Source organism: Gavia stellata, chromosome 7 (genome assembly GCF_030936135.1).
Source record: "Gavia stellata isolate bGavSte3 chromosome 7, bGavSte3.hap2, whole genome shotgun sequence".
Classification (NCBI taxonomy): Eukaryota; Metazoa; Chordata; class Aves; order Gaviiformes; family Gaviidae; genus Gavia; species Gavia stellata.
This window is the reverse complement of record NC_082600.1, coordinates 7,884,787-7,912,379: the sequence shown is the minus strand read 5'-3', so window position 1 is coordinate 7,912,379 and position 27,593 is coordinate 7,884,787. Positions and strand designations below refer to the sequence as shown.

At 44.4% G+C, this 27,593-nt stretch overlaps 3 protein-coding genes across 4 annotated transcripts in view; 1 reads left to right on the top strand and 2 right to left on the bottom strand.

Moving 5' to 3' along the window:
- Positions 1-1,878, bottom strand: part of SLC38A6 (solute carrier family 38 member 6) — a 43,390-nt gene extending 41,512 nt beyond the window's left edge. Inside the window, exons 1-3 of the mRNA XM_059819391.1 lie at positions 1,822-1,878; positions 894-1,015; positions 61-134 (exon numbers count right to left, since the gene is read on the bottom strand). Coding sequence (XP_059675374.1) covers positions 61-134; positions 894-967 — 148 coding nt within the window. The 5' untranslated portion in view covers positions 968-1,015; positions 1,822-1,878. The remainder of the gene's footprint in view (positions 1-60; positions 135-893; positions 1,016-1,821) is intronic.
- Positions 1,879-2,144: 266 nt separating this feature from the next.
- Positions 2,145-8,585, top strand: TRMT5 (tRNA methyltransferase 5). Its single transcript, XM_059819752.1, has 5 exons — positions 2,145-2,166; positions 3,912-4,561; positions 4,994-5,118; positions 6,662-7,316; positions 8,284-8,585. The coding sequence occupies exons 1-5, from the start codon at positions 2,162-2,164 to the stop codon at positions 8,352-8,354; spliced, it is 1,506 nt and encodes a 501-aa protein (XP_059675735.1). The 5' UTR covers positions 2,145-2,161; the 3' UTR covers positions 8,355-8,585.
- A 2,555-nt stretch (positions 8,586-11,140) lies between these two features.
- Positions 11,141-27,593, bottom strand: part of MNAT1 (MNAT1 component of CDK activating kinase) — a 128,399-nt gene continuing 111,946 nt past the window's right edge. For both annotated transcript variants that reach the window (XM_059819637.1, XM_059819638.1), the window contains one exon: positions 11,141-12,352. In XM_059819637.1, the coding sequence (XP_059675620.1) occupies positions 12,232-12,352 (121 nt within the window). In that variant the 3' untranslated portion in view covers positions 11,141-12,231. The remainder of the gene's footprint in view (positions 12,353-27,593) is intronic.

Sequence of the window (27,593 nt, the reverse complement as noted above, 5' to 3'; positions counted from 1 at the left end):
TTTGCGATATAGGTGAGGAAGTATTTCGGAATCACTGTTAGATAAATCCTTTTCACTTACCAGTCTGAGTGCACATACTGAGCAGAAGAAATACAGAGTAAGAAGCAAGGCTGGCAACAATCAGCAACAAGATACTAAAAAACACAAAACATTTATGATTAAAGCACTTTTAAAGTACAATGCACTTTCTATCTTTAAGAATGCTACTTCTGCAAGAAGTAAGCTACCACAAGACAAGACTTCCTCATTTTATGGCTTGTATCTGCTGACTATGGTTCATATGGTCTCTGACCTTCCCAATACTTGCGAAGTCCCACTGCTTCTTATATTGTCCACCAAAGCATATCACATACTATACAGGGTAAAGACCCGATGTATGAATTACAAAGAGGACATAAATTCAGAGTGTCTGTACACAGACAAGTATGTGTCTTCTAATGAAGTGAATCTAATGCTTAGAAAATGGTAAAAGTGACAATTCTGGTGACTTTGGCCCCGTTATCGATAGGTTAGCATGTACAACAAGCAGAAGGGCAAACAAAAGCACAAGCTGATTCACGTTTTTCAGCTACGTAGCCATCCTACTCCAGAAGACCCAGTTCTGGAACCAAAGGAGACAGCAGCTTTAAAACGTAAACATCCATCTATTAGGAGTAATGGCCAAGAAATTGCCACCATGTGGCAATTTAATGCAACTTCTGGGCAGTACTTATGCTAGGCCAGATCTGAATGACTAAACCAAAGAAGGAAGATCTTACTCAACAATGCTGAAAAGCACAAGCTATTTATTTCTTCCTCAGTTGTTGCACAGGAGTCTTAGCAATCAAGTTTTGTTCCATTTAAAACTACAAGCCAAGTTTAAAAATAAGTGTACATAAAACCCAAAAACTTACCTAAACCCCATGATCCCTGTGTTGGCCATAGCATAGGATAAGCCAAGTATGCCACTTCCCATGATTGCATTCATTAGATTAAATACTGAGAAACCAAAGGAAGAGCCACGATTTGGAGGATTCTGTGAAAAGGGCAAAACAAAGTACGATTAGTGCAAGGGGTGTTTTGGCCTTCAATAGGAGGAAATTTAAGGGAGGGGGAGAGCCAGTCAACTTTTCCTTCCCTGGTCTAAATCAGAAAATCTCTCTTCTCACTCTAAGACCATGCAAACCCTCGTTGCGTATAAAACAACACGATGCTGTCCCGTAAGGATCTCAAGACGACTACAACTTTTGAGTACAGTGATTCTAGAGCGCAGGGAGAGCGCAGCAAGACGTACGTTTAAAAGCAGGCTATCCCTGCGTGCCCGCACCAGGAGCGAGGGGCAGAGCAGAGGGCAGCACTTCCCAGAGCGGGGCAAAGCCTCAAACCGGTGAGAAGACGCGCCAGGACCAGACGTTCAGCTTCACCGGCCCGGCCCTTCCCGCTGCCCTCTCCAGGTGTCACCCCCCGGGAGCCCCCCGCACAGCCCGGCCCGCCCTCCGCCTCCCCCCTCCGCCGAGCTGCACCGATCGGCCCAACCTTTGAGCCCGAGGTCCCCCTCCCTCCCTCCCCCGCCCGGGCCGCGCTCCCCGAACTTCTCCTCAAAACCAAGCACGGCCGGGGGCGGCCGCCTTCGCAGCCTCCCGCCGCGGGAGCCCCCAAGCCGCGGGGACGGGGCCCGTCCTGACAGACACCGCACCCGGGGAAAGCACGGAAAGTCCAGTCAAGCCGGCGCCCGCCGCCCCCCGACGGAGCGGGCCCGGGCAGCCCCGGGGCCGCAGCCCCCTCAGGGCGCTCCCCTCAGAGGCGCCCCTCCCCACCGCCGAGCCGCCCCCTCACACGCACGCTGCCCGACGGCGGCGGCAGCAGCGGGGCGGACTCCCCGTCCTCGTCCGCCGCCTCCTCCTCCTCCTCCTCTTGCTGCTCGCGGGCGGACAGGTACCAGCCCCGCTCGGCCAGGAGCCGCCCGGCCCCCCGCAGCGGCGGCGCCATGCCACCCCGCGCCCCACCGCCTCGCCTCTGAGGGGAGCGCCGCCGGGGGGCGGGGCCGCTCGGGGCGGGGCCGCCGCTCCAGCCCCGCCCTCCCCTTCGGAGCGGCCTCACGGAGCGGCGCGGCCGCGTGGCGTCACGGCGGCGGCGATGACGATGACGTGGGAGGGCGCCGGCGCGCGCGGCGGGGCTCGGCATGAGGTGAGGGCGGGGGAGCGGTAGCCGTGGCAACGGCGCGGCTCCGGCTGCGGCCTACGGGCGGGGGGTCCCCGCGGCGGCCCCGGCCCCGCAGCCCCCGGCCGGGGCTACACCCCTCCGCGCCGTGGCCGGCGGCGGGCGGCCCAGGCCGCGGTGGGCCTGAGGCGGTGGCTGCCAGCGGAGCCCCGCTCAGGGAGGGGCGGTGACCCCGGAGAGGCCCCCGCCCCGGCGAGGATCCCTTCCCCGGGTGAGGCCTGGCCGGCGCCTCTCCGGCCCGCCCGGGGGTCTCTGTGCTTGGGGGCCGGTGTTGCTCGCGGAGCTCGGGCCGGGCGGAGCGGGCAGCAGCCCTCCGGCAGCACCCCCCACCCCCTCAGGTTACTCTGAGGGAAGAACGGGGCAAAGGGGGATCTTGGCGAGACCTCGGTTACGGGGGAAAGGCGGGTCTTCCCAGAGACAACGTCGGGAGGGTGTTAGTCCTCTTGCGACAGCGTGGCTGCAGTGACCTCCAGCCAGGCCCGGGGTGGGGGCTGTTATCTTGCGGGCTTATCTAATACCGAGAAGCCCATGCAAACTAGGCCAGCGGTTTCCAGCTGGGGAGAAAGGGAATGCCTAAGAAAAACACTGGGATGTTCTGGTCTCTGGATGAAGTCTTTCTTCTCTGTAGCAGACGTGAAGAATGTAATGTTTATTTTTGAGTCAACAGGGAAAGGAGGTGCGCTTTGCCAAAAACTTGGCTTAGGAAAATGAGCTGGCTTGGAGATGTAGGGAGAACCAGTGAGGAGCTGGGATTTGTGGGGGAGGGAGGGTGGGAGCGGGGCCAGCTGTGCTAGGGCTTGGGCACAGCTCCTTTTTTGAAGAAGAGACCGCATGGCTTGTTACCCTGAAGGAGGGCAGCAGCCCTGTATGTTGGGGTGTAGATGTCTGAGGCAGGCAAGAGAACCGGTTTCCTTTCAGACCTAGTTTGCATCTCTCCTATCAACCCCCAATCTTAAAACAAACTTCCCAAGAAGGCAGGAGAAATGTCAGCCTCGCACACTACGTAAATCATTGGTTCCTGCCTAGGAGCAGCCGATGCAGAGTTGGGCCCCTTTGGACTGTCTTTAGTGGAGGAAATCATTTAAAGAAGCATAAAGCTACTTTTGAAGTCCCCATCCTATGAATGAACTGTGGAGGGGGGTTCAGTTGCTTGAACAATCATTACTAATGCTTCCCCATACCTTTAGGGGAATTCTGCATTTAATTCATGGTCTTCCTGGCATGCAGCACATGGAGCAAAGACACTACGGTGTGTGTAACCCCTTACCACTGGGGTGTAGGAGGCAGAAATTGTTGAAGAGTGATTATGACCACTGTTGCTAATAACTGTTTTCTAGCAACCACTGCTCGGTAATGAATTTTATCAGAGACAGAAGGGATCCAACAGTAGGATCAAGACAGTAGAAATGTTTCCATTTTGCTTACTGGGATTAATATCAAGTTTATTAGAACAAAGACAGGTCATTGTATTTTGGCAGGGGGGGATTATCTCACTGCTTAAATTTAGTTAATGTTTAAGTCTAAAAATACATTTGCAAAAGGACATAAACTTGTAGTATATAGTTCATAATAAAGAGCTTTACTAAACTATTGTGGATTGTTTGGTACAGACGGAAATTCTAGTTTTAAGAGAACAGCAAATCCATGTGATTTGCAGCCTTTTTTGTGGAATGATTACATAATGTCTATAAAATGAATAATTTCTCTTCTAGGACTTTATGGAGATTTGGATACTCTGCCAGACTACTGAAAACTAATCATTTTAGGACAGCTGCATCAAATACATCATTTCCAGCAGTTTGGATGCTATTGGCGCAATATTCTGGCAGAATACCTGGGCTCTTCGTAGTAGTTAGAAAAAATAGTTTTTTTACAATGCCTGAAACTGTGGAGGATAAAGCTAATCTAGAACTGTATTTGCCGCATCCTGAAGTGCGTGGGATGACACTACTCAACAGAGAAGCTTTTAAAAGGACAGTTGTTGTTCCAGTTCTTAAAGTCAAGAAAGAAATTGTAAATACTTTGCTGAAGTCCCTAAAACATACGGTACTACAGCGTCCTGGTCTAAAGCGAGTGGTTGAGGATCCGGAAGATGAGGACAGTAGACTTGTTATTTTGGATCCTCATAAAATACTAGAATTCTCATTGGGAGAATCGGAGCAAGAGGTGTTAAAACAGCTTAATGTTCGTCCTGAGGTGTCCAAGTATAACTTAGAGCTGACTTACGAGAATTTCAAGTCAGAGGAGATCCTACGAGCAGTCCTTCCCGAAGGTCAAGAAGTCACCTCTGGATTTAGCCGTGTTGGTCACATAGCTCATTTGAATCTTAGAGATCATCAGCTACCATACAAACATTTGATTGGTAGGTAAAACAACTCTTCTCAAAAAAGTAATTAGTATATTTTCTATGTTGCTAAAAAGATATTTTTAACAATTATTCTACCAATAAATTATTACTTGTACAAGGAGAACTTTCGAGCGCTTTTCATTGCTCTATATTTTGACTTTAAATAGCCTTGTGCTGATGCTGTAGCTGTGCACAGAAGGCACAGTTCTCCTCTCCACAGTTGCTCCCACAGAGTAATTGTGGTCTTGCTTCACTGAGCACTGGGCCAGGGTAAAGTACGTGCCTTGGAAAGGTGTCACATCTGCAACCCTGAATCATTAGAGGAAGGTTGTTCTAATAGATGCTTACTTTTGTTAATTTAACTATAAACAGCAGTGTTTGTATCTCTTGTAGAACATTAAGAGGTTGTAGTCCCTTAACCAGAATATCTTTTGCCCTCTCTTTCAGGCCAGGTTATAATTGACAAGAATCCGGGAATCACCTGTGTAGTGAATAAAACCAATATTATTGACAGCACATACAGAAATTTTCAAATGGAAGTGCTCGCTGGAGAGAGCAACCTGGTAACCAAGGTATAGGGTTTTTTCCCCTGTTATTTTAAATTCAATGTGCTAAAACCCAAAGACATCTACTGGAAAGATGTGATGAAGAGATGCTATTAAGACCATTCCTTTGCACAGTGCCCTTTCCTGACACTCCTTTTAGAGTGTAGGAGTTGGCAGTTTCTTCTATGTTCATTTGTCCTGGTCTGCCAAGAGCAAACTCACAGCCATAGGGATCATGAAGGCAAGTATTCTTTGAAGTTCACAGCCTAGACTTTAATGATATGTAAAAGCAGCTGAAGTAAAGGTTTCTTACAGAGATACTAGTGACAGACTTGTAGCAAAGGGTGTTTCTCACTCTAAAGCCAAAATATTTAGTGGATTTGATCTAAGAAAATACCATTTAATTTCACCAAGCCTTGTCTAGTGGCTGGTACAGAACGTAAGACTGTGTTTTTAAATCTCACTGGCTTTGCAACTTAGGCAAGATTTTTCCTATGCCTTTTTCCTCTTCTGTCAGCAGCAAGACAAACCTCATCTCTCCTCTGTTTTGACATTTTTCAGGTGCAAAGCAGTATGTAACTGCCAAGTATTCTTCACGTAGGGTTTCTTGTCTTTAGCTGGAAACTTGGCCACTGGTTTGACCAAAAAATATTTTTCCTAACTGTTAGCAGTTTTATACTTTTAGAAGAGAAAACATTAGATTACCAAACAAAAAAGTTAAATAGCTTGGTAGAACATCCTGTACGTGCACAGAGAAGGCATTTGAATCATCAAGGCAGAAGCGATAATCAAATACTATGCAGATGGTATTAGCTCATTAAGCATACATCTAGCATACCCCTGAGCTGCACGCTGAGCGCAGATACACTTCAGAGTGCTTCTTGCTGGCAAAGCAAGTGATGAAGAGATTTGGATTCAAAGTTGCTTTACCTTGGAGTCACACAATCCAAGTGTAGTGGTGCAAAGTGAGTAGTACCTTGCATCCCACGGTCATCTGAATAAATACTGTTCCTTTTTAGGTCTGTTCTTAAGATAATGGTCATCCCAAAGTTTGGGTTTGGATCAGTTTCCAAACTCTGTCACCTTGAAAGATAAAATACAGTATTTTTTTTCAAACTGCAGAATTGGCTCCCAATGGCTTTGAATTTGGCTGACTGCTGCCTTTCTTGTGCTGTATCATTCTCAGACACTTATTTACTATGTGGACTCTATCTTCCCAAGGTCTGCTTTCAATAAAGGAGTTGTCAGCCAGCCACAAAGCTCTTGAAAAGCCTCAGTTTTTTTTTTTTTTAATGGTCATTTTAAGTTGCTGCTTTATTTCCACCTGGTGATTGAGAGGTGCATAAGCCAGCCATCTGGATTGACAGTTGGAACATTCCTTATGGCTATTTCTGATGAGTAGATCTGTCTATACAAGATTTGTGTGTAGTACTAATGGGACAAATGTCAATGTACGCGTTACCTTTTGATAAAGCACCTTGGGTTTTAGCTGTCTTAATTACTGATAATGCTTAAACATGCCTGGAATTTGAACACAGAGGCTTAAGCAAATGTTTTGTTGGACTTTCAGGTCAAAGAAAATAATATTGTGTATGAATTGGACTTTTCTAAAGTCTACTGGAACCCACGTCTTTCCACAGAACACGGCCGTATCATTGAGCTTTTAAAGCCCGGTGATGTCCTTTTCGATGTCTTTGCTGGGATTGGACCTTTTGCTATTCCAGCAGCAAAGCGAAAGTGCCACGTATTTGCAAACGATCTCAATCCTGAATCCTACAACTGGCTCCTGCACAACTGCAAACTAAACAAAGTAGACAACAAAATAAAAGCGTTCAACATGGATGGCAGGGACTTCCTCCTGGGGCCAGTAAGAGAAGAACTAAGTAAAGAGCTCCCACTTCTGAAAGAAGAACAGAAAACCTCTTTTCATATAGTCATGAATTTGCCGGCTTTGGCTGTTGAATTTCTAGGTGTTTTCCGGCATCTTTTAGTCGGGGAGCCGTGCAGCACTGCTGGCCTTCCCACGGTACACTGCTACGGTTTCTCCAAACATGACGACCCCGCCAAAGATATTCAAGAACGAGCTGAAGCTTCGCTGGGAACCTCCTTAGGTGGACGCTGTTCTACTTACCTGGTTCGAAATGTTGCACCGAACAAGGAGATGCTGTGCATTAGTTTCCAGATCCCAGCGGACGTGCTGTACAAGAGGCCCTGCCCTGATGAAGGTAAGGAACAAGCCTCCTACGTGGCACTTGGATTTCAGGCTACACCTCTTGCTGTCTCAGGCTGGTGCCACCTTGTCAGCCCTGTGGGCTGCTTTAGCCGCGTGACAGCGATACCGTGCTCCAGCATGAGCGCGGAGGTAGCCGGCAGGACTGAGTGCCTACATGTGTGCAGCAGCTGCAGGGCTTCATGCGACCTCGGTAACAGCAGTCCGCTCCTCTGATCCCAGCATGAGCCTCCACAGAAAAAATGGTGGACTGGATAGGATCATCCCACAGGCCATAAACCAGACCTTTATGCCTTAGATTGCATACTGGGGGAGGATGGGGTATCTAACGTCAAGCTCACATTTATTTTAGCTAAATGCTTACGAACTGGAGCTGCATTTTCACCCGGGGTAGAATGGCGTATGTCCAAGTGACTGGTCCCAGTTCTGACCTCCTCCCTTATGCTTGCACGGACTCAGTTTAGGTCTGGAGTCACTACACCAGCAGAATACAGTTCTGTACAATTTAATTGAGAAATAGATATCCTTAGAGATCTTTGATGTTGAATTGGATTGTATTTTTTTTTATAATTGGTCATTTTCTTGAAGTACTTGTAGAAGCTAGATGGTTTCAGTGATCTTGGGCTTTGCTGTGATGAGGCGGGGAGGCTTTCAGTCTGTAGTTCCATGAACTGGAGGAAAGGAGGTTTTGATAAAGCTTTAATGCCATGAAACTTATTTTTACACTATTGTTGGGTAGCACTGAGTTGTAGGTCAAAATGTAGCTCAATACAGGCTTTTTGAAAGTCCTTGTTGGCATTTAGTAAAGAGCCCCCCGTTATTGCTGTAACAGTTTTCATTTGTGAATGTTAATACTGATTTTTAACTCTCATCTCTTCCTGTTAAATCCTGTACGCGTGACATGGCTTGTGGTTTAGTTCAGTCTGTTTACTGTACATTAAATAACTTACTTTTTCTTCCAGCAAAACCAGCCTCTAAACGTCTGTGTACCAGCAAAGATTTTTCTGAAGAAAAGTTGGAGTTGAAGAACTGAAGACTAGAGTTACGGTAACTACCTTAGCAGTTTGCATAAGGTATACATAGGTTACCTCTGGTTTACCCCTTGAATTATTTGACGCGTATCTGTGTTATCCATCTCAGGTGCCGAGATGCATAATGCATGTTGCAGCTTTCCTTTGTGAGCCTTGCTTTCTGCATTTACCTTTTTTTAATTGCAGGATCAATAAGCAGATTGAAGTTGTTACTACAAAAAAATAAAACCTTGGTTTTTTGTAATAAATGTGTTTTGGTACTTTTCTGCTCTCTATTGTTTCACACCCCGTGATAATTCAGTGACACAGACTGGGATAGCTTTCTTCCGTGTTATTTTGATAATGTGCGGTTTGTGGCGAAACCAGATTTTTGTATTTTGTGGGGTCTAGCAGGATGACTTGTATAACCCTTGCATTGGATTCTCTTTGACAAATGGTTTTGGTGTTTTAAGAATATTGGATTACTGTTAGCAGATGCACAAACAGCTCTTGTGTAAGCAAGATAACCTTTCAAAAACTTATCCCAAGATACAAAAAGTCCCAAACAGCCATATATACTTCTTCCTAGGCTTTTGACTAATAAATGCTTTTTAACACTGAGATTTAGTTAGGGATTAGTTGATTCCTAACTTGGTGTTTACCCACCATTAAAGCAGGAAAGACTCTAATGCCGTTTGCAGAGTTGCAGATTAAGTACACGCTTGCATTAAAGCACTAGACTGAAACCCAGTACCAGGCTGAACAGTCCTCCCGTCTTGCAACTGTGTCCTCCTGTGGCTTCTGTGCCTCTGCCGGCTCCCCCCTACATCCCTGACTGCCCCTCTGCTGCAGTCCCTGCATGATCTCTGACCAGCTGCCTGTATTCTGCAGAGATTCAAAAAGCCTCTGCCTTTGATTTCCTTTTCTTACCCATCCAAACTATTGTTGGGCAATGTCAACCACAAACAGTTTCTTTGGACAGAGAACTCGGATCACCCTCTCGGTTTCAGATACTTTCCTTCAGTCCAAGCTCCGCACTCACGCCTAGCAGTGCAGTTCCCAGATGTCCATCGCCCTCCCTGGCTCTGCTGCTGCGGCTCCATCGCTGGGGCCTGCAACCTGATGTCCTGGTTCTCACCCAAACAACCACTAAGGCCTGTGGATTTGTTTTGCTCGTGGCTCTGTTACAGCCTTTCCCTTGGCTACACAGCCAGTGCTTTTGAGCAAGCCTTCACAGCTTGGTTACCGCTAGATTGCATTTATCAAACCGGGGGAAAAAAAAAAAAACCATGACTCACTCGTACTATCTTGAAAGCTGCTGTACAGATTACTTCCTTGGCCTGCCACTCCAGCCCGAGCATTCCTCCACTGGCCTTTAAAACGGTATCGCAACAGCTTTAACCTATTTGTCCTTGCTGTCAGTGATGGGCACATCGTATCCTCTCCCTACCAGTCGCTGCTCCCCTAAGAGCAAGTGCTGGACTCGCCTCCAGCCTGCAATGCTATCTCCGCTGTCTGTTACATTTTCTAGCACCACCGCACGCTTTCCTACCGCTGCTGCCCTGTGGGTTTCCCATAAATATTTGAAAGCTGCTGTTGTTCTTCAGAGCCCTCCATGAACACCACTGTAGCGATAAGGCCTTCAACCATTCTGGAATGATGCAGTCGCCCTATCATCTGCGGTAACGCGCCTGTCTGTACCGCCAGAGACTGCAGGTCCCTTTGTGCGCATTGCCTCGCAGTCCAAATTCAGGGCTTCTTGGCAGTGCTGTGCTAACAGAAACCTGGCTTTGATCACCAGTTTTGTGCTAAGCAAGTCAACTATGTAACTCTGATTCTCAGCATGGGACTAAAGTATCCCAGGGGCAGGGAAGAATTTTAGTTCTTAAAAGTTTTGTTCACTTAAGGATTCAATGCCATTGTTATTTTAGCAGCGTAACTTTAGTTTAGATGCAAGTCAATGGGTTATATGTAGCTATACTCATAACCAGGGGTTTTTCCATGTTTCTGTGCGGTTGCCACTTTTGCGTATAACCCTTCCACATGAAATAGCAAACGACAGCCAATGTACACACAAGTTGCCCGAGTGTATTTAAAGGATACATATGAATATGCATATGCAGTTCTGCATTCATTAGGGCAATGACCTGAGGCTTTACAAACTGAATATAAAGCAGATCATCGGTGAGGTCTATCTTTACCAGCCTGTGTGAGCCTAGAATAGTACAGACTCCCCCCTGATTGCTGCTACTCCCTCCCGGGGTCCCATGCTGAATCCCAGGAGGAGTGGTGCTATCTTATTTGTCCTGGGAACAGGAGACAGGCTATCAGGCATCTGTGACAGAGGGAAGGAACCCCCACAGCTTCTGGCTGCAAGGAAAACAACCAGCTAGGCCCAGCAGTGGTGGCAGCCATCTTCCATGAGCGAGGGAATGGATAAATAAAGGACATGTCAACTTTCAGGCCTTACAGCTGAGAGGAAAGGAGGAAGGACCCCAGGCGGAAAGCAGCACTCGTCTCAGAGCTAGACTGGAACACAAGCGCAAGCGTACAAGCGGTCTTTCACCTGCGCTGCACGGCTGAGTCCTACAACACCCAGCCACAGGCGTGCTGTCTAAGGCCAAGCCACCTGCCCCTGGCAGGGAGCAGTACTCCACAGGCTACGACCTTTTCTACACCGCTGCCTCGTGTGTAACACTACCTGTCAGCAGTGATTCTGGGCACATACAATGGGATTTCAGAGAAAGGGCAATGGAAATTTTGGCACCTCCCTCCACTTCCCTTAATAAAGGAAGCACCGAGTCTGGAATTGAGCTTATTCTTCTCTTTATTACAGCATCGAAAAAATATGTTCATTTAGTACACTCCTCAGAGCAGTATTCAACAACTATTGACGGATGACCCATAAAACGTGGTCCAGGCTTTACTCTAGAGGCGCTCACTGTCCTGAGCAGTTTCCAGTCTCCTGCAGTTTATGCACGCTCATGGCAAAGACCAATCCTGCCGCAGGAAGCCCATCTCTGCTGCAATTAGTCTACGTTCCACTACAAGGAGAGGGGAAGGAATACGTAAAAGCAGCAGATCAAGTGGCAAGGGTCATCCCAAAAGCCAGACAAAGGGATGTTCCTGCCAAAAGAAGCTCCTGAACATGTGACAGAAAAGTTGCAAACAGAGCTAAACAGGAAAAAATGAAATCCATTTTGATTACTTAACGACCTAGCCTTGTATCAAGGCTTCTTAGATTGCTTCTAGAGGAACTTGGTTGAAAGATTTTCAGCTTAAGATTTGTTTTCCAGACAAAGGTAAGAACCAAGTGACATCAGGAAGGATCCTGCATAAGAGTTGTGTCAGCATAGTTCCAGGGTTTCTCATCTCATCCAGCTGGCAGGAGGAAAAACCCACTTGTCTGAACTGGGGAAGCTAGTTTTATGGGAAGAAAATGTGGGCTTGAATATTGACACTAAATGTTATAATCAAAATGGCATTTAAATGCTTGTGCAAATAAAACCCTGCAATAAGAGTAAAACCACAAACTTTAATAAAAAAGTCTGGCTTTATTTAAAAAAAATTTACAAGTGTATTTCTTTAAACCTCAAACATACACAACTGAGTTATTCACATCTTCCATTAGATGTGGCTTATTGCTTCAGCCTCCCTCAGCAAAGTGCCACATGACTAACGAGTTTCCCCCTCCACAAAAATGCATCTACCATTTTACAAAGCTCTCATGCAGACGGTTTTTTTTTTTTCCTTTAACACTTAAACACAGCTGGTTTCACACAGAAAAGTGACTGCAGCTTAGCCGTTGTGCAGATGGCAGCAATTTTACCCAACCTTTGCTGTCTTGATTTGCTTCTTGCTCCGCTCCCTGTCCCTTGGTCACAGGCTGATGCACACTGGCTAACTGGGATGCCAGAAAAGACCGCTGAAAGCATCTTGTAAGGCTCGGTGACAAGCAAGAGAAGAAGTGTAGCCCCCAGCAAGATCCTGTGGAGAGGCGGCTCGTACATGGTTGAGATACCTAAAACAAAGAGAATCATTATTTTAGGACAGAAATAAACACGTCAAAAACACCTGCGTAGTTCACAGTACAGTGAGATCGAGGCTGCTTTTTTGGGAGAAAGCAAGGAGGCGCAAGCTGCCTACTGCTAGCCACCTATGAACGGTATCAGTATAAAACTTCCATTAGTTACAACGACACTGATGCACCTTCAGACAAGCTGCCCAACCAACGCACCGGAAAACCTTGGCTCTTTGCAGTACGTTGCACAGGGTTAAGTACACTCACTGGTTTGTATTTGCTGTGCTCACTCTGGGAGGAGGGTTGCATTTCCCCCCCTTCGGTAGTTCCTTCTTTGACGATGACAAGGACAACACAAGCTTTCCTATGCTCCTGCTGGAATCGGAGGTTTCAGCTCTGCCCATTTAATGCTGGGTGGTCCCAAGAGCCAACTGTGCCAGTTGCTCCGATGACAACAGGGCTAAACTTTCTGTTCTCGGGCCTATCTGTAGCTGGAGTAAGTCCACTGACACCAGGGAATTGGATCTGTAGGAGGCTGTCATCAACATCTTGACTAAAGAAGCCTCTAAACTTCACCATTAATTAGGCATCATCACCCATTTGCAGAGCCATCTAATTTTACGCCAAACCAGCCAGACCGATGAGTCGACACTGAAACACGGTACCTACGCTGGCACTGCCACAAGCTCTTGGCTCCCCTTAGCTCCTTCCGAGGGCTCAAACCCAGCCGTGCATGCCAAGAGCTCCCACTAAAGGTGTCTGCTCAGTGGGGCTTGAACGGTTTTGTCCAATGCTGTAACCCTATCGTTCTTGCACCCCACGTAAGACAGATACAAGACAGATTCTCAGCTAGTTTTGCACCCAAACCCCATCAAATACAAAGACAGACACGGGCTGTAGCCTAGCACAATCTGCACAATGACCATCTCAAATTCTGAACACCAGATCAAATACCATAAATGAGAGCTGCTTTTCACGGTTGCCCTGGAAGCCACTGAGCTTCAGCTAGCTGTTTTGATTCATCACTTGGTACATGTTGCTCCTGGGAAGGTTGAGTCATTCCACCTCTGGCTTGGCAATTCAAGCATAACCTTGCAAAACGCATACAGCCTTTTATAATGTTATCCTGAGAAACCTAAAACAGCTGCACTTTTGGCAGGAAACTACAGGACCACCAGTAAAATATCCAAAACAGTTGCATCTTTTAATTTATGACTGTACACTGTTTCCATAAAGAGTATATAAAACAGGTCAGATTTTATAGGTAAGACATAATAAACAGTCATACCTATTGATGCCATAAATGTGTAGAAAAAGAGGTTACTTAGAAATGATTAATTACAGTTTCAAAACTGTATTTCTTGCACCTAATAACCACAATGCACAGACATGAGCAACATTTCGGAGTGATAGTTGGTGAGATGCTAAATTTAAGAGACTGAATTTGCCTCCTGTGGCCGAGTTGAGGTGAGCTCTGCCGCTCCGTACCAACTCCTGATGCAGTCCGGTCCTCACTGCTGGACACTGGTTCTCCTCAGCACAGGCACAGACATTCGGGCGCAAACCCTTTTAATAGTGTTCAGTCCAAAAAGAATCCACAAACACCGCAGCAAAGCTGGTCCCGTCTCTTAATTTGCAAGGGAAAATGATCTGCAAAGAGCTCCTGTTTTGTGGGAGAATGTCTTTAATAGATTTTTTTTTTTTTTTTAAACATTTTTGTTACTTGTCCCTTAATATTTTAGGAGGAAAAAAATCTCATCCCTCCCAAAGGGCTTTTACAACTGCTGTGGGAGACAAGAGCTCCTTCCCCCAGCCAGGAATGATGAAGGGACACTGACAACGACAAATAATTTCCTTCAAAACGCTGGTGTGAAACTACCTCCAGCCTCCAAACCAGAGAGTCTTATAAAAATCAATTCCCATCTCAGATTTTACTTCTATCACGTTTATCTCATTGCACAAACTTCATTTTCCACTCATGCATGGAACAGTCTGGAGAAAACAGAGGATTATTTTATGTTTCTTTATTAACAAAGGTTGGTTGTGCGTTTTTCATTACTTTTCTTACCTTCTGTTACTTTTCAAATATCACTAAAAGGAGACTAGAGAGGCAGAGTCTATTGTTTCTCTTTTTTTAGGTCATCTGAAATTGGGACATCAGTTTCATAAGACAACCTGATTTACAGCTATTACAGCATTTACAGTTAATTGGTATGTGATCTCTGAAGCAGTACAAAATCACTGCCAAAAAAAGGCTCAGATCAACTTTTACTACGGCAACCTGCATTAATTCTCCTTGCTCCTGTGAAACAAGCACGACATGCTGCTGGCTGTCAAGTGAGGTCTTTATTTTCTTGTTAAGTATCTAAACTTACTGCTCTTGACCCATTTAATTACTGTGGTACACCAGGCAATTGCAAAGAATCTGCCACGCTGAAGCCACACAATGAGAAGCGAATGTTTCGCCGGCTTTTCCACACCGATCCCCATCTGTGCTGCCTGGATCCTGCCTTGCCCTTCACAGGAGAATCTCTCTGAACTGGATTCCTGGGGTTTCTGGCAGAGGTCAGCACATCTTTTCATGTACACCTTTACAACAGCAGCAGGAAGAAGCGCTTGCCAAGTTTTATTTCCAAAAAGTCAAGCTCCGTTAGGTCTTGGGACCTGGAGGTAATTGCTCTCACTAGTTAGCAAATTCCAGCACACTAGGTCTGTTTTTCATAGGTTTATTTTAAGTACCTGTAAATCTTATAAGCAGAAACCAGGAAAAAGAGGTTTGCTTTTTCTGGTGCAGAGTTTTTTAATGTAACTTGTTTTTACTGAGGGCAGACTAAACTCTGAAGTTAAAAAAAGCCTGCACTATTATTTTTGAGCAGGGCTAAAGGGCTGTGTGTTCTCTGCCCCACAGTTTCACACTTCCCATTCACTGTAATGCCTACACCCCACTTCAGGCTCTGCCCAAACAGGCCCCCTTTCCTTTGCTGCAGCCATTGGATGTTGATCTTCCCCATTAACCTTTCACGTCAGTTAAAACACATCGTATTTTGTTCTTCATGAGCCTTCAGGGGGCTCATTCCTGACCTTTAGTTTCTCATCACCATGTGGGAAAAAAAAAAAGCCTCCTGTTTCCAAGGAAAGAGGTGTAATTCACACTTGGTGCAGAGGCTCAGAATCAAGCTGGTCATTCCCGGGGGTGGGTTTCCTTCATGTTTTCTCTTTTCCAAAGGCCGTGTCACCATCACTTCATCAGGGATGACTGGGACCGCTGGAGAGCCACGCAGCGGCGCTCAGCGCGGCAGCGGGCGCAATCCCCCGTGCCTTTCCACCCGCTGCCCAGGCAGCCTCAGCACCACTTGGCATTGACATTTCCGAGAGCCAGGGAACCCAAGAGCAGCTCGTCAGACGGTAACACCCGAGACCACTGGCAAATGCCCCCTCACTGCTCGACAGGGCGGTCTCATTTCAGAGAAATTCAGGAAAGACTTCAGAAACACAGAGGATGGAGAAACAGCACAATCAAACCAGGCTAATAAAAAAACCACCCCAAAACATCCAACCAACAAGCCAAAAAAACCCCACAGTACTTCCCTCCACCCACCCAACTGAAAGTATCAGTTCTTGGGATTTTTCATGCAATCTTCCACATCTACCCAAGATAAATACACTCCCACTGGTGTTTCTGCAGATGCATCATTGGAGTTATATGCGGAGTACTGTGTATTTGGCATACAGATTTTACTTTTTTTGATCTATTAGGTATTTTATGGGGGTGAAGAAAAGAAAAATCATTCACAAGTTGTTTGACAGAAAAAAAAGATAATGTAATTCTATTCCACAGAACAGATTTACTGCTCATCTGATTATCTGCAGTATCCAAGACAGAAAATAATGGGGCAGACATTAGATCTGGGAAATTTTCCAGATCCATCATTTAAATAATAAATAGTGGTTGCATGAAAGCAAGCAAAATACTCCAGTCTGGAAAATTGTGTAAAGCGTTAGTAACGCAGTAGCACACGCTGCATTCCTGAACCCTTCTGGAGACAGTATTTTCATTAGATTTACCAAGTCTCTAAGATGAGTTATCAATGCATTATTCAGAGTATCCTTGCAGAGACTGCGTCTTATCAGATGAGAGAGGCACATAAGAAACTGGATTTTCTCTGGCCTGTTTTTCGTTGAGGAATGTGTGGCCTGGGTTACTCTATAGCCCCTGAGCAGGTAAAAACAGCTCCTCCAAGCAACTGTGGTTTTGTTTGAACCGGTTCTACCACACAGTCGGTCCATGCAGCCAAAGCAGAATTTGCTTATAAAATGAGATGAGTTCATTGCTGTTCTTTTTTAAATAGCCCTGGGAAATTCATTTGGGAACAGGTCTTCGCTAGGTGTTATTCAGATACGGTGGGGCTCTCCCCTTCTCAGAGGCTGTAACGTCTAAGTTAGGAGAAAAAGACAACACACAGAAAGCTGGTGATCAAAGTTGTCCAGAATAGCAATTCATCCCTCCATAGACTAGCTACAAGCCTGATCCCAGGTCCTCGAAAGTCAAAAAGCAGTCTTCCATCTATTTTAACAGACACTCTTTGGGCACTGTCATCATATTCAGATCTTAACAAACCAACCAGCTATTATTGGTGTCAGATATTCCTGCTGAACACCAGCCAGCACAGCCTGTTCCAACATATAATACAACTATAACAGAACCATGAACTCAGCAAGGGCTCCTCCTAAGTCCAACTCAATACCTCCTGGAGGCCTTGCAGCATGCCCGAGGTCACGCATCCGGCCCTGATGGCAGCGAGACACCTACCATCAGCCGCTCTTCTCCTCCGCCCTCCAGGACAACAAGGACTAAATGGGAGAAATCTATTTAAGAGCTGAATGGGGGAAATTGTTCCCTGGCAAGGAATAGGTCCATGGCTGCCTCAAGGAACCAAGACATCACTTGGTTGATAAATACAGCAGAACAGTTTTAATTAGTTTAATTTGAATGTGACCAGGAAGTCAATAAAATGGACATCAAATTATCACAGAGTGGGGTTTGCTGCAAGCACCAGCAAACGGGCAGGCAGCTACCCACTGCGACACCTGAGGGGGGTTGGTTGATTTTTTTTTTTTTGTTTAAAGCCTCCATGTACACAGTTGCAGCTATTGGTGTGAATATCAAAAAACATGATGAGGTCTCAGTATGACAGATCCCAAGGCAGACAGCAAAAGAATATATTTTTAACCTGATGATGTCACCTGTTAGTCTTACAGCAGGACAAGACCAAATACAGCCCATAGTGCAGGGGTACAAGGAAAAGTCAATTGAAATACCACAATACAGTTTTGGCTACAGAAGACTCCTGCCAAAGACGACAAGAGAGCCTACCATAAACACCACCCTTGAAACCCCTGCAATCCCAATTGCAGACAGCATTTCCTCCAGTTCAGATTCAGCTTAGCAAGCCAGTCTATTTTATTATTAATAATACTGTTTAGCTATGCTAGTTTTCTGAGGGTTTAGTGAACAGAAATGGCTCACCAAGGTGTCAGGTGAGTGCCAGACCCCAGCACAAAGAAAAGACTACAGACATTGCCTTTTCCTTGCCACAAACTTGCTCAGCCCATTTCACGTACCCATGCCCCAAGACGCTGCCACAGAACTGTCACTTACTCGTCACAATTCATAAAGCTGTGCCCGGAGTTCCTCTGATTCAAACCAGCATGTGATCAGCCATAGCAGCTTATGGTGTGCTTGTAAAACCACCACCTATGCCTCCAATGCAGGGGACACAGTAGCGATTCTCTTATTTAGCAGCTGAAGCTGCCAGAATTGACCGCTGAATGCTCAGTTGGTATTACGACCAAACCCTCTGGCTCCAACTGACTTTACCTTTGATGACATTTCCAGGGGCTCGCTTGAATTGCTTGGAAATAGACATATCTATACTTAGATGATGTTTGAGTATTTTTCCCCCCTTTACTTCAGAGGGAAACTTCAACCAACTTTCCAATAAGGAAAAGTTAAAGTCTTCCTCTTGCAATAAATTCTTCAAAATCAGATGCCTACTGACTCTAAAGGGTCTCTATTTATTACAATGAAGTTTTAAGAAAAAACTTCTTAACTGGAAGTTTGAGTTCATGGTGCCTAGAACTTTTATTTCTCAGTTTTAGGTCTAATTGAAGAACTCTGTTCTACCAGAAATGAACTTTTCCCAGTAGAAAAGCCAAGAAAACCTCAACCCACCGAATCAATAAAAGAAATCTAGGATCTCTATAGCAATTCTTTTCAGCCGCTTCTATCTGCTTTTTCTAAACAGCAATTTGTTTCAAACGCTGTCAGTGTGTCTCTGGGCAGGAGTACATGTCAACTGCGTGTGATGAAACGAAGTTCTGTAAAATTAAAATAAAACAGGTCTGCCCACAGCACACCTCAGCTAAAACAGAACGGCACAGAAGTCTGCTACCGGACACTGAAGGAGGGGGCGGGGGGGGAAGCAGCCTAGAAATGTAGTGTTAGCCATGAAACAGCTGTCTCTGATAAAGCCAGTTCTGACTCCAAAGGTAGAAATCAGTGATGAGTTATTCCTCCCTCTTTTCCCCAATTCTTCTTCTCCCTTATATCAAAGGGCAAACATTCCAGCTCCTGGCAGCCCAAAGCCACATGTGCCCGGCTGCAACAGCAACGCAGCAGCATCTCGGGGCTCAACGCTCCCGCTCCAAAAGCGGCAGGTTCGTTCCTTACCATTCAGCTACTGCAGTGACCAATAAAAGAATCTCTGGAGTGTTTAAGATAAAAACTAAGGCACTTTTATTTGATGTTTCACATAAACTGTTTCCTCTTTTAATAGTGAAGCACATACATAAACTGTACGATATATCTAATTATCTGTATCAGAGATTTCATTACAAATTACCCATGACATTGCTGAGTACAGTTGTGAACCTTACAGTAGAAAAATGTTTAAATGCAAAGACACAAAGGCAAAGAAGCCATCCTTGATGGGGGGGGGGGGGGAGAGAACAGAATCAAATTTTCCCATACTACTTTCCCTGAAAACTTCCTCTTTTTGTGATGAAATCCAGATTCCAGAGACCAAACATTTCCACTGAATGTTTGAATCCATAGCACACTGGGGGATGGAATGGAGGGAAATTTTCTCATGACAGCTATCTCAAAATATATCTTCAGTGCTTCTAAGTGAATGCATCATTAAAAAAACAACTCTGGTAAACAAAGTTTAAAGGAAGAAAAGTTTTAGAGATCACCTGGTTCTCCAGCATTTTCCTACCACTGCAATTCTACTGCTGCTCTAGTTTTTAAATAGATGTGAGACCAGAATCAGGTACCCACATTTATTTAACACATAGATAAACATTGGCCTTTGGAGTAACTGAGAAGTCAATGTTACTGCCTAAAGATAAGATGAAAAAGCATAGAGAAATGAAGATCAAAGAACAAGGAGAAATGCCTTCTGCCCCACTGAAACTCTCTTGACATAATTTTAAAAGTGAATGTTTTAAAGTGTAAAGACAGGAAACTAATGATGAAAAAGGTTTTATAGAATAAAGGAAGCTTTGTATTACTCTGACCTAGTTATGCATTTTCTACGCCGCAGGCTGAATGACAGTCCTGGGATACCACTTGCAGGCTGTGCATACAGGTTCCTGCAGGTACTGCCATAATGACGATTCTTGGACAACTCCAGTCCCACTGCAGGGTCCTACCCAAGAAGGCATCAGCCTTGATACAATTATTTCATGTGGAGAGAGACTATAGACTCAAAGTACTATGGACTATAGACTTAAAGACTATTGACTTAAAGCACTGTAGACTAGGGACATAAAGACTACAGACTTAAAGCACTCTGAAATGGGACATAAACCGCTTAAATGGTGCTAGCTGACCTAAACCCACCTTCAAAGGAACTGCAAATCCAAGTACACCTGTAGACAATATGCTAAAAAAGTTAACAAGTTAAATAAACCTCCTCTTTAAACTGAGTTACACAAGCTAGAGATTTACCTTCAACAAGAATTCACATGTGTAAATCCAGTGTATGTTTGATAAACACATTTTGCACTTCATATGAGCCCAGAATTCACCATGGGTGTCTGCACATTTCCTTTGATAATAATCAAATGCTACATTTAATCAGGTTCTCTTAACATTTGACCAGGCAGCATCTCTTCAGATGAGGTGTAACAGTCTCAACCTTAGAAAACCAGTGCAAGACAGCAGCCACTCCTGTCTTTGCAGTAGATTCAGTGATTTGAGCTAATGCAGGAAATCTTGAATGTACTTTCAAAAGTTAAAGCAATGACAGAGGTCATATTGTTTTGTCAGGGGTTTTTTTAGTTAAAAAAAAAAGAAAACCCTGAAGCTGCTAGAATACGCCATAACCCCCAATAATCAAACTTCAGAGAAAAGAGGCATATTCTCAGCTGGTCTAAGTCAACATGGTTTATAGATTTCTGTGCTGTTACAGGGCACATTCAAGACAATGATTATCTGAAAGTTCTCCTCATTTTAGCAAGTGACTGCCTGTTTTAAAATAAAAATGGGAAATGGAAAGCAGAACCTGCAAACACATTAATCCTTTGCAAGCAAAGGAAAACTAAAGGCTACCCAGTTTCTTTGCTGCCATGTTTCAACTCTGTGCTGACTTTTCTTTCTTCAATTGTTGGGGGGCTTCCTCACATCCCACTTCCCTCCCAGTAATACATTTAGTCGTTTTAACGGCTCCATACCTGTCAGTCAAGAACCATCACCGATTATGCTGTGCAAACAGTTTGCTTCTTGTTGTTCACCACACATCTTGGCACCACACATTCCTGACAGCATTCCAGACGCCGTCTCCAAAATACGCACAACCACTACCGTTTGGATGATTATTTTTTTTTTCTCTCAAACTGAAAGGATTTCTGCTTAAACTCTTTCCCAGATAGCTGCTTGAATTCATTATCCCTGCGTATGTAGCTGGTAACAAAAGGTTAATGTTTATTTCTAGAAACCTTGCTCACAGGAAGCCTTCCTTCAGTGCAAGTGACTTCCGTAACTCGCGCCTCTGCGAGCAGAGGGGTTGGGAGCGCTCTTGGATGAGCGGGGGCACCTGGTCCCCCATTTGTCATCTTCCTGAGGTCACCCGCCAGCTGTCTGTCCTCTCAACACCCAGCCTCGCCACCACGGCGAAGGCATTCTCCCTCGCTCAGGTTTCCAGGTCTGAACTTCCAGTTACAGTAAATCAATCAGCCATCGCAGAAACTGCTCAAACAACTGCAAGTAAGCATTTTCGCACCCTTGAGCAGCCTCGCCGCGTAACAAGGACACTGCAGTCCTAGCTGGAATCCAGCAAAGCACTCGCTTGGCATGACTAGTATAGATTACACTTTGGAAGACTGCAGAACTGCAGCTACATTTAGTCTATGACTAAATCGGGCTCCAGTCGTACGTGACCCTGAGAAGAATGTCATTGAACGCAAGGGCCTTTTCTCAGCTATGATCTTGCCTTTTTTTTTTCTTTTCAAAGGCTAAAAAGACCATTAAGCCATGTAATTGCAAAGCAGCTTTCTTTTTAACATGTTGTGGAAATGTTTTGGCATGGCTTGATCTTCAAATTCTTCATCTTTCCCCCTGCCCTCCAACCCCACTCCTCCTCCCACATGCTACGTTTAGGACAAAGGTCACCAGAAGAACGTGGATATGTTTAAATTATTATTAGTAGTAGTAGTAGTAGTATTAGTATTATTATTATGAAGAAGTAGTTAACCATTGTTTTGTAACATACTACCTGAGTCAGGATTGTTTTCACAGGCTTATCTTTTTTTAAGGATAAGGCAAGTTCAGTCTTAAAGACATCACTGTGTCTTTCTCCACGGCTAGTGGAACGTTTCCCTGGGTTCAACTCTGGGAATACAGCATCTCTTCCGCAGGCAAAAAGAGCGAACACAACTTTTATTGTGAAAGACAGTTCTTTTGGACACACAAATTCTTCTCTTAGGATAAAAATTCCCTACAGTTCCTCACTCTCTGCCTTTTTCTCTGACTTCCACACCCCAAACTGCGTACCATAAATCCCCCAGTGCACGGCAAGCAATCCATATTGATGAACTGGGGCTTTGAGTGAGCTACTACATGAAAGAGATTCCTCCTGGACCAGCTTCCATGTAAATTACGCAGCTGTGAAGCAAACGGAGCCCTTTCCAAACAGAGCACTCAGTCAGGAACACCTACAGAAAGAGGATGGAGATGCACAGAGACTTTTTTCCCCCCTTTTTCAGTACATTTTGCTTGATGCACAGTTCTGTAGCAACAGACCACAAGGACGGTCATGGCCGTACCACGACTGCAGAGTACAGGATGACCTGCCACAAGCAGAGAGGAGATATTTTCGCCCTAGAAGCTCTGGTAAGGACCATGACTTTGGGCCTAAGGCTGGCAAACGGTCTGGCCAGCACACTTTTAGAGGTTTGGTTGGTTTTTCTCTCGCATTGAAGGACTGTGTTTTAGTCCCAGCAGGGGAGGACAGAGCCCCTGGGGAACCCGGGTGTCAGGCATGGTCTCAGCCAGGCTGCAGACTAACAGAGGTCAACAGTCGTCTTCTCCCCTACACCCTCCCCCAGTTTGCCTCCTCCATCTGCCTGCCCTGTTGCACAGCTCTGAAATTCCACTGCAGGGCACCATCGGTGAGAACGATGAGGCTGGACCTAAGAGGGAAGAAAAATCACCTTCTTCCCCCTGCCAGCATAAAGGACTGAAAGCAGGAAAATAACACCAGAAATGCATTTACCACAGCCACAGGCTTTGCCTGCAAATCACTTCTGATGGAAAAAACCATCATCTGAACAAAGAAAAAGCTGTACGTAACCTCAGCTTTGAAAATAGTGTCTCCCCAGGTCAGCCGGTCTATTCCGTTTTCGCTGTGACACAGCACCCTCTGTTCTGACAGAGTAGCAATGAATTCATGTTGAATGGTAATTCCATTTTAATATGACTCAAAAACAAAATAGCACAACATGCACAAGAATTTCTAGAGGGTTTTTAACCTCTGATACTGATCAGATAAGTAAGCCGCCAAACCTAATAATTATCTCAAATGAATAACCACGAGCACAGAGCAAGTTAAAAACTTGCTCTGTGCTCGTGGTTATTCATTTGAGATAATAAGAACCCAAAGTTATTTTCTTTAGGCAGTATTTGAAAAGCATAATTGTCGAAAGCAAGAAGATTGCAGTTTGAACGACACTATTTAAAGAAGATGAGACTGTTCAGGTCAAAACAAGGTGAAAAAACCAGCCTGCCTGGTATCGCAGCTGACTAATGCTCTAATGCATTAGACCCTCCGCTTCTTCAGGTTCTGGTTGCTGCTGATCGGGTCAGCATTTCAGTCTGATGTTGAGGATCAAGTTTACAGCTCTCAGCCATGCTGGCATTTGCTCCTCAGGAAGGCCTGGAAGAGGCAGGAGGGAGAAAAGAGAGGAGGGCAGGAGCTAGGAGTGAGGTCTTCTCCTCAAAACCATGGCTGGACTAAGAATTAGAAGCATCTGCCCAAGTCAAGTGCAGCCTTTTGGCTGAGCTCTCAAACACCACCCTGCACAGGAACCGTTTAGCCCCACTCTGTATCACAGAGCAGTCAGAGACAGTTCACAGAGGTGGAGGGGAGGAGGGGAAAGAGTTGCTCTGTTCTCTTGAAAATATTTTTACAGGGGAATGAAGGAAAAAACCCACTCCTTCAATCCTAAGCAGTTTCCTCCCATCTGTCAACATATGGTAGGAGCTATTATTATTTGGCTTAAATATAAAGTATCATTTTAAGCCTATTTTTCTATTTTAACAGTTTGATATTTCTATTGTGAAATCTGGGTCTAATTCTCTGGATTTTATTGTCCTTCTCTATTGTGCCCTGGTGGAATTTCTAGAGGGAAAAAAGCAGCGATGATGGGAGATTTTCATTTTACTCTTCTAAAAAGACAATGAATTAAGTGTCTAAATGGAATCGCTCTTTATTTTATATAATTTCTGTTGAATTAATTTTTATTCTCTGCTGCTTTCAGTCTAATACAATTTCCTGAACCAGCAGGAGCACAGATATCAAAGCAGAAGTATGCCGAGTTAGGCAGAATCCCTTAGTTTCACCTGGAGGAGAAAAATACTAACAGAGTTGTTGCAGAGGACTGACATGCACAATTACTGAAACTCTCCATGGCTTATTTGTATAACAACTTGACCCACCTTGCAAACTGCATCCTCAAGAAACATATCCAAAGAAGTTGTGCATACTGATTGAATTCACTCTGAAACCCTCTGGTGCAGAAACTGCATTTTTAAATGTTCACAGAGAGTGCCTAGCAATTGGGGGGGAGATTATTGTTAATAATGACATTTAATAAATTATCTGGTGATACCCTGCTGAGGAGAGAACTCACGTTAACACTAGGTGGCAGAAGGCTCTGTCACATTGAAGACACCTGCGAACAGATACACTCATAGACCTAGACTTAAGCTTGATAGCTGATTTTAGAAAAGCTAAGGGGAAAACAGTTGAAAGCAAAATAGCTATAAAATACCATTTTCCATCCACTCTTCCAGTTCTAATTCTGGCTCTGATATCTTTATCACACATCATTTCACTGTTTAAAAGATCTTTGGTTACCCCTGAATCTGAATACATCTTCTAAACTTGAACCTTAAATCACCTCTTACACCTCTTTCAGGTGAAATTCTGTATGTGACAGGTGATTCTATTAAGCTTTTATTTAAGTAAAAAGGAATTCACAGTGTAAAAGAAACAAATGGCCATTAGGGCAAGTACACAATAAAAACATACACTGCTAGTTACCTTGAAAGATACTTGAAACCAAGCTTGGAGTGCTATAGCAAGCACGCTTCCGCAGCTGAAAGAAAACCAACAACCTACAAGCAAACTAATTCAAAACTGCTCAAGACTCACTGTGGAAGAGGTCTCCTAAAAATGGCAGCTGCTCCCTCATGGAGATGCATTTTCAGTAGGTACTTTTGTAATCACATAAATTCAAAGGTGTCAACTAGTTTCTTCTAGTTTTACATATTTAACCCTTTGTGCTTGATTTTCCTTTATTCTGGCCACTCTCTTTTCAACTACTCTAAGTTCTCTCTCATCTAGTCTAAATCCAATATATATACACATATATATATAAGGAAACAAAAATTTTAATTCCCAGTAAAAAAGACATGTGAAGAAATATCAGCACTCACAACTCAAAGAGAGTATATGAAGAAAGAATTTGCTGTGTGGGCTCTCACAACCTGGATAGAAAAGAACGCAAACAGCAACGTCAAATGTAAGGAGGACGCTGTAAACACAAAGGGGAAAAGTGGAAGACAACCAATGTCTAGATGTTGAAAAACAAAAGGTGGTGGTGGGAAGAACGACACGCTGTTTCCTTAGACAAATAAGTTAGAGTTGACAACAAAGATTTCTTCTAGATCACTGTGGCTCCACTGCTGTTACACTTGCCAACCAGTAACGTCCCAGATTTACAGTGCTTGAGGGTTGGGTTCTACAAGTGTAGCTCACGCCAACGAAGAGCTCAGTGGCCTTGTGGTGGGTTATTTTGCACCTCTAGACATGGAGGCTCTTTGTGTTTAAATATAGTATATTTTATCATTCACAGTTGTCAGCAGTGGAAATTGTCATCTAAGCAGTAAAAGATGCTCTTGAAGAAACAGGAGGGACAGGTTAGAAAGTAAAAATTATTTTGGCCGTGACAACTCATCTCATTCCCCATTTTAAGCGTAAGGGATCAAGCCACCCATTGCAAATTGCTGCCTGAGAGTCAGAAAAATCAATAGTAGGTAGAAAAGCCTACTTGCCAAGGCTACAGCCACTGCCAACAGATTATGAATGCATCTGTCTGCATTCTTTAATGTTTCCTAAGAAGCAACTATGTTAACTGAAAAGGTGCGATATGTCACCAGCCCTTCTCTTCTCTCCTCTTCATTTTCTCTCTATATTAAAACCTTGGCTACCAAAGAAAACAATCATGTTTCACCTCATCTTTTCCCAGCTTTTCTGAAGTTCAGTTCCTGCTCTATAGCAATATATACAGTCTAAGTACTATCCCTGACAAGCTGTTTGACAACCCTAAGTTGCACATCTATTTTACTCCCAGAGCTTTGGAGTTGGTAGGGCTTAGATGGGAAATGGAGGCCAATTAAAATAAACACAGACAATATAAATGAATTCTTCAGAAACACAGAAGACAAGCAAAATGAAACACTACTGGCTTTCGCCCACAATTAGAATTCAGCCCATCTCACAGGCTGAACGCTCTGGCTGAGGTCCAGAAAGACACTTAAGCACATGTCTTATTTTAAGCATGTGAGTAGTCTCATTGATTTTTCACTCATGCCAGTAAGAATATTCAATGCGCTTAAAGTTAAGCACATTGTTAAGTGCCTTCCTGGATCAAGGCCAGGCTATTTAGCCCTTGCAAGAGTTAGTCTACTGAATATTTACTATTATTTTAACTTCTCAAGACTTTCTTTGAGACAAAGTTTTATGGTGTATGGAAATATTTCATTCATCGAGCATCATACAAGCAATGACTGGTTTACAGCAACCTTCAGGGAAACAAGTGTTCTTCCCCTTCCCACATCTTCTAAAGCAGTAACTGGAAGGATTATCAAGACACATAAGCAAATACACGATAAAGAAAATTAGTTTTGAAAGGGAAGCCAGTGGTCTTACTGCTCTGGAAAGCAAAACTAGCCCCATAGTGAAAAGCTGACAGACATTCTTTAAGGTCCCTTCCAACCCAAACCATTCTATGATATTAATTTTCAGTGAAAACTAATAAAGTCATTTGCCAATATCCCATTCCAATACCAAGTCTTGTACAGCAACTTTGAAAAACAAGCTAATTGTTGACTGAAATGAATTATCACAGTAAGTACACATTCAATTCCATTTTTTCCTTCTTCCTTTTACATTGAGTTGAATACAAAATTCAAGGAAAGACCCGTTAGTGCTTCCTCAAGATGATCTCACCATATTGGAGCACTTTATAGAGATCAAAGGCACAACAAACACTATTGCTTTTTGCTACAAAGAAGCGAATACCATTCGCTTTACTACAGACAATTGGATTATTATCTGGTTGGCATTATCCAAGTTCAGTATCGTATCCTGAACAAGAACTAGAGAAAGGCGTTTAATATAAGGAAAGCTGTACTGAGTCAGACCAATGCTCCTTCCACCCCAGCTGTCCCTCTCCA